General features: G+C 46.4%; 1 protein-coding gene across 1 annotated transcript in view; it reads left to right on the forward strand.

Annotated features, from left to right (window-relative positions):
• AQP9 (aquaporin 9) overlaps nucleotides 1-9,705 on the forward strand; it is an 85,644-nt gene extending 75,939 nt beyond the window's left edge. The window contains exon 6 of the mRNA XM_068275516.1: nucleotides 8,830-9,705. Coding sequence (XP_068131617.1) covers nucleotides 8,830-8,998 — 169 coding nt within the window. The 3' untranslated portion in view covers nucleotides 8,999-9,705. The remainder of the gene's footprint in view (nucleotides 1-8,829) is intronic.
• The last annotated feature ends 317 nt before the right edge of the window (nucleotides 9,706-10,022 follow it).

The following is a 10,022-nucleotide window of genomic DNA, read 5'->3' on the forward strand; positions in this document are numbered from 1 at the left end:
CGGTGTACACAGAGTGTCAGTAAACAATGGTATATAGTCTGGCTGAGCGGTGTACACAGAGTGTCAGTAATCAATGGTATATAGTCTGGCTGAGCGGTGTACACAGAGTGGCAGTAAACACAATGCTATATATAGCGTGGCTGAGCAAGGTGCACAGTGGCAGTACACACAATGCTATATAGTCAGGCTAAGCCGTGTACACAGAGTGTCAGAAAACACAATGCTATATATAGCGTGGCTGAGCGAGGTGCACAGTGGCAGTACACACAATGCTATATAGTCAGGCTAAGCCGTGTACACAGAGTGTCAGAAAACACAATGCTATATATAGCGTGGCTGAGCGAGGTGCACAGTGGCAGTACACACAATGCTATATAGCCAGGCTAAGCCGTGTACACAGAGTGTCAGAAAACACAATGCTATATATAGCGTGGCTGAGCGAGGTACACAGTGGCAGTAAACAATGCTATATATATAGTGTGGCTGAGCGAGCGGTGTACTACTGTTCCCAGCAGCGACACACAATGACTGGGGGGGACCCTGGCTAGCGTGGCTGGAGAGCGAACTACCCTGCCTGCCTACCCAAAGCTAAACCCACAGAGAAATGGCGGAGATATGACGTGGTTCGGGTATTTATTTACCCGAACCACGTGACCGTTCGGCCAATCAGAGCGCGTTCGGGCCCGAACCACGGGACCCGTTCGGCCAATCACAGCGCTAGCCGAACGTTCAGGGAACGTTCGGCCATGCGCTCTTAGTTCGGCCATGTGGCCGAACGGTTTGGCCGAGCACCGTCAGGTGTTCGGCCGAACTCGAACATCACCCGAACAGGGTGATGTTCTGCAGAACCCGAACAGTGGCGAACACTGTTCGCCCAACACTAGTCCCTAATCACACAAACTAAACTGCCTAAAATACAATCTATCTACAATACAAAGCAATACAGGTGAATATCAAGTGTTGGAGTGTAAAAACGCTTGGTATATTGAACAATAAATGCACTACTTGCACAGACAAAAAGCACTGGAGCAGTCTCTCAGTACAGTCAGTCAGTAAGTCACAAGCAGGACGAGTGAGGCAACATGGCGCCCACTATTTATAGAGGGGGGCTTGGCCAGGCTCCCCCTCTGTGATTGGCTGCAGTCAGAGGGCTGGGAGCCCTCTGATTCGCTTGTGAGGACTCGAGGTAACGTCACCTGCTGATGACGCTATCCGAGCTCCGTATTCGAGCTCGGACAGCTCGGATATCTCCAGATAGCTGATTGCTATCCAAATGCGCTCGGATAGCACAGCCCGGATAGCTAATACTATTTGAGCTCGGTATTCGAGCTCGAATAGTAAAAAAAGAGCTAGGATATCCGAGTATCTCGGATATCCTAGCTCGGATAAGCATCACTGGTGGGGCCTATAAACACATGCATTCCACCGACAGGATACCAATACCAGGTACACAACAGGAATACAAAGTACAAGGCACCTTTTCCTGCGACTCATCTAATCTGGTCTACCTTATCATGTGTGCAAAATGCCCCTAAGGAATTTATGTGGGAGAAACAGGACAGCCTCTACGTGACCGCATGAAACTTTACAGGTTCGCTATTAACAGCAGAAAAGAGTATATTACAAAATATACTGATCTCTAAACGCCCACACACTTTTGTTTACCTGTGCACAGTTTAAGCTATTTCCTCATCACTGTATTAATGGGTGGCTTCAAATCGGAAAAAGTGAGACTAACACAAGAAACTAAATTTATACATTGGTTCAAAACTGTCGAAGATGGTTTAAACAAGGACTCCACCTTCTTGTGCTGGTATGCTAGGCTTTAAATGCCACAATTCTTTTTATTTTCTCTATCTTTTCACTTTTTGTTTCATATGCTGGTAAGATGGTGTTTACTGTTAGTGTTGGGCGAACAGTGTTCGCCACTGTTCGGGTTCTGCAGAACATCACCCTGTTCGGGTGATGTTCGAGTTCGGCCGAACACCTGATGGTGCTCGGCCAATCCGTTCGGCCGCATGGCCGAACTAAGAGCGCATGGCCGAACGTTCCCCAAACGTTCGGCTAGCGCTGTGATTGGCCGAACGGGTCACGTGGTTCGGACCCGAACGTGCTCTGAATGGCCGAACGGTCACGTGGTTCGGGTAAATAAATACCCGAACCACGTCATATCTCCGCCATTTCTCTGTGGGTTTAGCTTTGGGTAGGCAGGCAGGGTAGTTCGCTCTCCAGCCACGCTAGCCAGGGTCCCCCCCCAGTCATTGTGTGTCGCTGCTGGGAACAGTAGTACACCACTCGCTCAGCCACACTATATATAGCATTTTGTGTACTGCCACTGTGTACCTCGCTCAGCCACACTATATATAGCATTGTTTACTGCCACTCTGTGTACACCGCTCAGCCAGACTATATAGCATTGTGTGTACTGCCACTGTGCACCTCGCTCAGCCAGACTATATAGCATTGTTTACTGCCACTCTGTGTACACCGCTCAGCCAGACTATATAGCATTGTGTGTACTGCCACTCTGTGTACACCACTCAGCCAGACTATATAGCATTGTTTACTGCCACTCTGTGTACACCGCTCAGCCACACTATATAGCATTGTGTTTACTGCCACTCTGTGTACACCGCTCAGCCAGACTATATAGCATTGTGTGTACTGCCACTCTGTGTACACGGCTCAGCCAGACTATATAGCATTGTGTGTACTGCCACTCTGTGTACACTGCTCAGCCAGACTATATAGCATTGTGTGTACTGCCACTCTGTGTACACCGCTCAGCCAGACTATATAGCATTGTGTGTACTGCCACTGTGTACCTCGCTCAGCCACGCTATATATAGCATTGTGTTTACTGCCACTCTGTGTACACCGCTCAGCCACACTATATAGCATTGTGTGTACTGCCACTCTGTGTACACCGCTCAGCCAGACTATATAGCATTGTGTGTACTGCCACTCTGTGTACACCGCTCAGCCAGACTATATAGCATTGTGTGTACTGCCACTCTGTGTACACCGCTCAGACAGACTATATAGCATTGTGTGTACTGCCACTCTGTGTACACCGCTCAGCCAGACTATATAGCATTGTTTACTGCCACTCTGTGTACACGGCTCAGCCACACTATATAGCATTGTTTACTGCTACTCTGTGTACACCGCTCAGCCAGACTATATAGCATTGTGTGTACTGCCACTCTGTGTACACCGCTCAGCCAGACTATATAGCATTGTGTGTACTGCCACTCTGTGTACACCGCTCAGCCAGACTATATAGCATTGTGTGTACTGCCACTCTGTGTACACGGCTCAGCCAGACTATATAGCATTGTGTGTACTGCCACTCTGTGTACACCACTCAGCCACACTATATAGCATTGCGTACTCTGCCAGTCAGTGTGTATATTGCTGGGATCAGTAATACTCCACTCACCGCCAACCACTATATGAGCTCACCATGAGTTCCTCAGAGACCTCCGCTGTGAGCAGCACTCCCAACAACAGCAACAGCCAACGCCCCACGCAAGCTACAACATCCACCCCAGCAGCCAGTGGTCAGCAGCAGCCCTCCCCGGAGGAGAACGTTGTGTCCATCGGTCCGTCGACAGAGCGATTAATGAGGGCTGCCATTGAGGAGATGATGGGGCCTGATGTGGAGGAGGAGGTCTGGCTCAGGCCAGCATCCCAAGTTAATGTTGAGGACGATGAAGGGTCTGTGTCTGGGGATGTTGGGGTGGCAGAGGTGGTGGGTGGGTCAGACTCAGGAGAAGAGTTGTATGATGAGGATGATGATCGGGACCATCTGTATGTGCCTCAGAGTCCGACCCCGGAAAACATGTTGTATCGTGTGTTTAGGTACTGAAATCTGCGTTCCCACTTCCCAGTACTGCCCGGGTCCACGGATCCATATAATTTTTTGGGCAGCACTATCAATCTGTGGTACTATGAGTAACTTGCCATGGTCCTTCTGTGCTGTCACACTCACCGTCTGTCTGCAGATGGATTGTTCAACACAGCTACGCCATCTGACATGTAGACCTTGACCATCTTCTCCAGGCGATTGGTGTTGGAGGACGTGGAACTGCCCGATTGCTGTTCTGTGGGCTGCTGCATGGGTGTCAGAAAATGTTCCCACTCCAAGGACACTGCCAATACCATTCCCTTTTGGGCACTAGCAGCAGCTTGTGTTCTTTGCTGCCCTCCTGGTCCTCCTGGGTTTGCTGAAGTCAGTCTGTCGGCGTACAACTGGCTAGAGAAGGAGGAGGATGTCAATCTCCTCTCTAAAGTCTCCATCCTCAAGGGCCTGCTGGAATTGTTCCATTTTTGACCTGTCTGACACTTTCTTCAATCAGTTTTTTTAACATTGTGTTTGTATAAACTGGGTATAAACCCAGTAATTGGTGTTGTCCAGAATAATGAATAATAATGAATAGTGAATAATGCACGGGCCGCGTTCAATGCAGTCTAGCATGAATTGAGCCATGTGTGCCAGAGAATCCTGCCAGACTCCTCTGTCTTCATGTTCTTGTGAGCGTTGTGATTGTTGTGATGCACCATATTCGTCACCAGCATCACTTTCTTCCTCTTCTGCTGTCCATTCCCGATAAATTGTGGAAGTCCAACGTGCACCGCTCTGTCCCTCGGCAGTGGGGGCATCCAATTCCTGCTCCAACTCCAGCTGTTCCTCGTCCTGTTCTTTGTCATAGCTGGTACCAGCGTTTCCTGAGGCAGGTTGCCTGATGTTGGTATCATCACGCTGATCGTTTTCATCTTCAGATTCCCCCACTTGCATCATGCCAGCGGTTTCCATCTTCAACATTGATTTCTTCAGTAAACACAGCAGTGGTATTGTAATGCTGACTGTAGAGTTGTCACTGCTCAGTCACAAGCAACGTGGATTGCTCAAAATTTTGGAGGACTTGGCAGAGATCCAACATGGTGGCCCAATCAGATCCACAGAAGATTGGTAGCTACTAGCTAGCTGCTGGAATGCGCCTCGGCACTGCGCAAAAGCGTGCTACCATGTGCAGCGTAGAATTCCAGCGCGTAGGGAGGGTCATCACCCAGCGAGCGATGGTGCGCTAGATTGAAGCGCTCCTGCATCTCTTGGTGAGTCCTTCAGAAGCGGTACTGGACTTTTAAAAATGTTTTTTTTTTTTCCTTCAACAGAAGATCTGCCACGTTGGAGTGAGGAGGACGCCGCCGACCCCGACACCAAGCTGAACCCCGGCGAACTCCAAGCAGAGGATCTTCAGGAACCCTCAAGGCTTTGAGCAAGCTGAGGAGGGTCAGCAGTCCCGACGAGACCTCTCCTCATATGTGACTGTGTGCAGTGGAGTAGAGCTCCCCAGAACAACCTCTCACTTGTCACTTTGTCACTGGTCACTTTGTCACTTGTCACTTTGTCATTTTGTCACTTTGTCACTTGTCACTTTATCACTGGTCACTTTGTCACTTTGTCACTTGTCACTTTGTCACTTGTCACTTTGTCACTGGTCACTTTTCACTTTGTCACTTGTCACTTGGTCACTTGTCACTTGGTCACTTGGTCACTTGGTCACTTGTCCAGATGATCTCGGTACACCTCCTGCGATTCAAATTCCTGCACACATTGCTCTGGGATTTGGGTGTGATGAATGATGCATCTAACTGGCCACCGGAGGCAATTAAAGGGACACTTAAGTCAAACAAAAAAAATGAGTTTTACTCACCTGGGGCTTCCAATAGCCCCCTGCAGCTGTCCGGCGCCCTCGCCGTCTCCCTCCTATCCTCCTGTCCCCGCCAGCAGCCACTTCCTGTTTCGGTGACAGGAGCTGACAGGCTGGGGGCGCGAGTGATTCTTTGCGTTCCTGGCCACAATAGCGCCATCTATGCTGCTATAGCATATATCATATACCATATAGCAGCATAGAGGGTGCTAATGTGTCTGGGAACGTGAAGAATCACTCGCATCCCCAGCCTGTCAGCCCCTGTCACCGAAACAGGAAGTGGCTGCCGGCGGGGCCAGGAGGATCGGAGGGAGACGGTGAGGGCACCGGACAGCTGCAGGGGGCTATTGGAAACCCTAGGTGAGTCAAACTCATTTTTTTTGTTTGACTTAAGTGTCCCTTTAAGGCCTTCAAAACATTGAAAGCAGCTTTCTGTTCCGCCCCAATTTTGCGTCATGTTGAGTTGTTGACGTCATGTTCATCCTCGGCCTCGCCTTGCATTTCAGTGCGAGGTGCATTTTCCACAGAAAAAGGTTGTGAATCCGGGCACAGCATTTGTGGCTGTTCCATTGACCTTTCACAGGTAGAAGATTGTGGGGGTGGGAATAGCTCCTCCGAATAGCCCATTGTGTCCTGAAAACTACTCATTGCATTGCTTTGCGCACGCATTTTTTGTCCTCATGCAAGGCCTGAGTTGCGCCTTAAAGCGTGGCCTTCTCCTCCTGCGCCTCCTCCTGTTCCATCACGTCTGCTGCTGCTGGGTTAGCTTTGCTGCGTGGTCCCTGTTTATTGAACCACTTATCTTTATTACATTTATGACTGCATGGCGGTACAAAGCATGCTATCCGCACGCTTCTTGTCCTCATGCAAGGCCTGGGTTGTTGTGTCTCAAAAAGCGTGGCCTTCTCCTCCTGCGCCTCCTCCTCCTGTTCCATCACGTGTGCTGCTGCTGGTGTTGGGTTAGTGTTACCGGTCCCTTTTCCTGGAACCTCTTCTCTGTATTACATTTATGACTGCATGGCGACAAAAAGCATGTTACCTGTGCAAAGAAACATGACATTTTCCACATTTAAAAGACAGTTTTTCCTTTGAAACTTTACAATCAAATTTTCTCAAAAACTATAAGCTCTTTTTCAAATATTTTTTTCCCTCTTGTACCCACTCCCAAGGTGCACATACCCTGCAAATTTGGGGTATGTAGCATGTAAGGAAGCTTTACAAAGCACGAAAGTTCTGGTCCCCATTGACTTCCATTATGTTCGGAGTTCGGCGCGAACACCCGAACATCGCGGCGATGTTCGGCGAACGTTCGCGAACCTGAACGTCTAGGTGTTCGCCCAACACTATTTACTGTCACTATTCATTTTATTTTCTTTCATGTGCTGGGAAGATGGTTTTAAATGCCACAATTCTCTTTAGTTTAGAATTAATGGTGCATGTAGTCAGCTCAGTCATAATTTGAATTAAGAATTTTACGATGTCTCCCCATCACCAGACTCTGTTTTTTGTTATGTTTTAGGAAAGTAGACTAACCAGCAAGCTCATGGTGAACCAGAACTCATTGGAGTGTGTGAGGGGCTACAATGTCCTAAAAGCCGCCTTACTAAAATACTAAGGAAAACAAGAGTTTGCTTTCTTAAAACAGAAAGAATTTGCGATAATTCAGGTCGGAGTGAGCTTGAGATGTCTCCCAGTGCATCACTGCTGAATATATGCAAATTAACCATTGTTGTCCTTAGAAGCTAAACACACCTCTAGAACTGCTGGAATGCAATGATGTGTCAGCTTGTTAATTTGTACAGAGCCATAATAATCCAACATGCATACAGACTGTTTCGGATTGTTTAATCCTCATCAGTGCGTGGCATGGATTAATTTGGCTCTATGGAGTAGGGCTTGTAACACCGAGATGTACACACTAACCAGCAAGCTCATGGTGAGCCAGAACTCATTGAAGTGTGTGAGGGGCTACAATGGTCCTAAAAGCACCCTTACTAAAATACTAAGGAAAACAAGAGTTTGCTTTCTAAAAAAAAAAAAAAAAAAAGAAAGAAAGAATTTGCGATAATTCAGGTTGGAGTGAGCTTGAGATGTCTCCCAGTGAAAGTGTTGATCTTATCAATTTAGCCAGGATGCCTGGGAAAGCCTCCTGAAGTAACAGTTAAGCCATCTAATTACATTTATTTATGTTTGATAAAGAATGTTCTCCTCTGTATATCAGTATATACAAACTGTGTTTTTCACATTTTGTCAGGAACCAAGTCCGACGAAAGCTTATTGTTATCCGAAAGCTTACTGTTTATTCATCTCAAAGTTTGCCAATAAATGGTATCATCCTGATTCAAAAATCTTTGCTGTAGACCCACAATCATAAACTATTGACATTTTTATATATTTTCTGCACTCAAAAGTTGTTCTCTGCCAGGCAAGAGTTGTATGGCTGTAATTAGTTATCAGTGACTAGGTACTACTAGTGAGAAACTGCCATCTGTACATGTAAAATCTAACCCTTTACATGGAAAAAAAGAAAAAAGGTAAACAGCCTAGTTATATACAGTACATGAATTGCAGTATATATACTCATGTTTATCTCATCATATCACGTCAGATACCCTTTAAAGCTTTTAGTCAAGCCTTAAATCAATCCTGAAGCAGAATAAAAAAACAGATACTTACGGGGAGGGAAGGCTCTGGATCCTATAAAGTCTTGCTGTTCATCTAGCGATTTCCTCATTCCAATGATGTTACGGCCGTTCAAATCTCTTGCCGGGGGTGGCTTCAGAAGTCTTTGGGAGCCCAAGTGCTCAAGACCGTGTGCTCATGCAGGCGCAGTACGGAGCCACCCATCTTTGGGACCACTTGGGCTCCCAATGCCTTCCACAGCAGCACAGAGTAGTCTTCGACCCATCAGTTGAAGACTGCTAAGGGGATGACAGTGTTTAAATGAGGGGACCATGAGAAAAACAGGAAGGCACTATAGGACCGAGAGGCTTTCCTTTTCATAGATAAGTATCTGTTTTTGTTTTTTGATTTAATTTCAGGATTGTTTTACCTGATAACCAACTAGTTTTCAGCTTATTAATGACAATTCTTCTCCTTTTTTTTCATAAAGGACTGGCAATAACTTTTGGTGGATTCCAGTGGTTGGCCCGATGGTTGGTGCAGGTCTCGGAGCTTACATTTACATCCTTTTCATTGAAATTCATCATCAAAAAGATGGGGACACCATGAAACAAACCCTTGATAGCTCTGAAAAATACGAACTTGCCAACATGTCATGAGACATTGTTTACTGTTTGAAATCGTTCAGGAAGTCACAGAAATACAGGGTTGTAAAATAGATAAAAGCAGAAACCAGCTTGCTTTCCAATTTAGAGATGGGCTTGTAGCGATTGGTTTAAAGTGATGTAACAGCCATATGTGGCATAACTAATTACCTGCACTGAAACTTATATGAAAAGATCAGAATTATGTTTCATATTCTCATTAGTATTTTATTCTTAACCTTCACTCTCCTATATAAAAGTATTAGGGCATAATCATAATGCCCTTAATTGGTCAGATATAAATCTTCCTTGTTAATGAAGCACTAATGGACCATGGACTAGGTCACAAAGGTATATGCAGGTAATTGGTCTTGTCATGCACTAATGTGTAATAACCGTGATCAATCATCAATGCCATTAAAATTTCTGTGTGTTAAAATGATTTTACTGTCAGAGGCCAATAGCTTCCTTGCAGTGGGATGCTGTCTGCCATCTAGAAGAAAACGTATGATGCACTGCCATCAATTGTGCTGCTAGAAAGGCCAATTTGTAAGGCCATAAACATGAGAGTATCTCAGGGCCACATAAAGCTACACGGCTGCAGAATGGTTTCTACATTTATGCCATGCATCTTTTGTTTTGCTTTTGCCTTCTGCAATGCCATTGCATCCAGACTGAAATTTAAAAATAAATATTTGACTGTCTTACCTCTTCAAGTACAATTGGCTGCCCTTGTGCTTTCTTTCTTAAAGGGAACCTTAACACAATAAAAAAAAAAAAAAGAGCTTAACTTACCTGGAGCTTCTATTTGCCCCCTGCAGCCTCCCTGTGCATGCACAGGACGCTCCCGGCGACAGGAGCGTAATTGAGGACGCGCGCAGCCAGGGCTGTGCAAGCACAGTGGCCATCGACTGGTCAGTTACCAAAAAACTAAAACTGACTCGCTGCGCGGGACCGGAGGATCAGTTTGTCCCAGTGCGGGCACAGGATGTCTGCAGGTGGCTAGTAGAAGACCCAGGTAAGTTAAACTCTTTTTTAT

This window comes from Hyperolius riggenbachi, chromosome 3, assembly GCF_040937935.1.
Source record: "Hyperolius riggenbachi isolate aHypRig1 chromosome 3, aHypRig1.pri, whole genome shotgun sequence".
In the NCBI taxonomy this organism is placed as follows: domain Eukaryota; kingdom Metazoa; phylum Chordata; class Amphibia; order Anura; family Hyperoliidae; genus Hyperolius; species Hyperolius riggenbachi.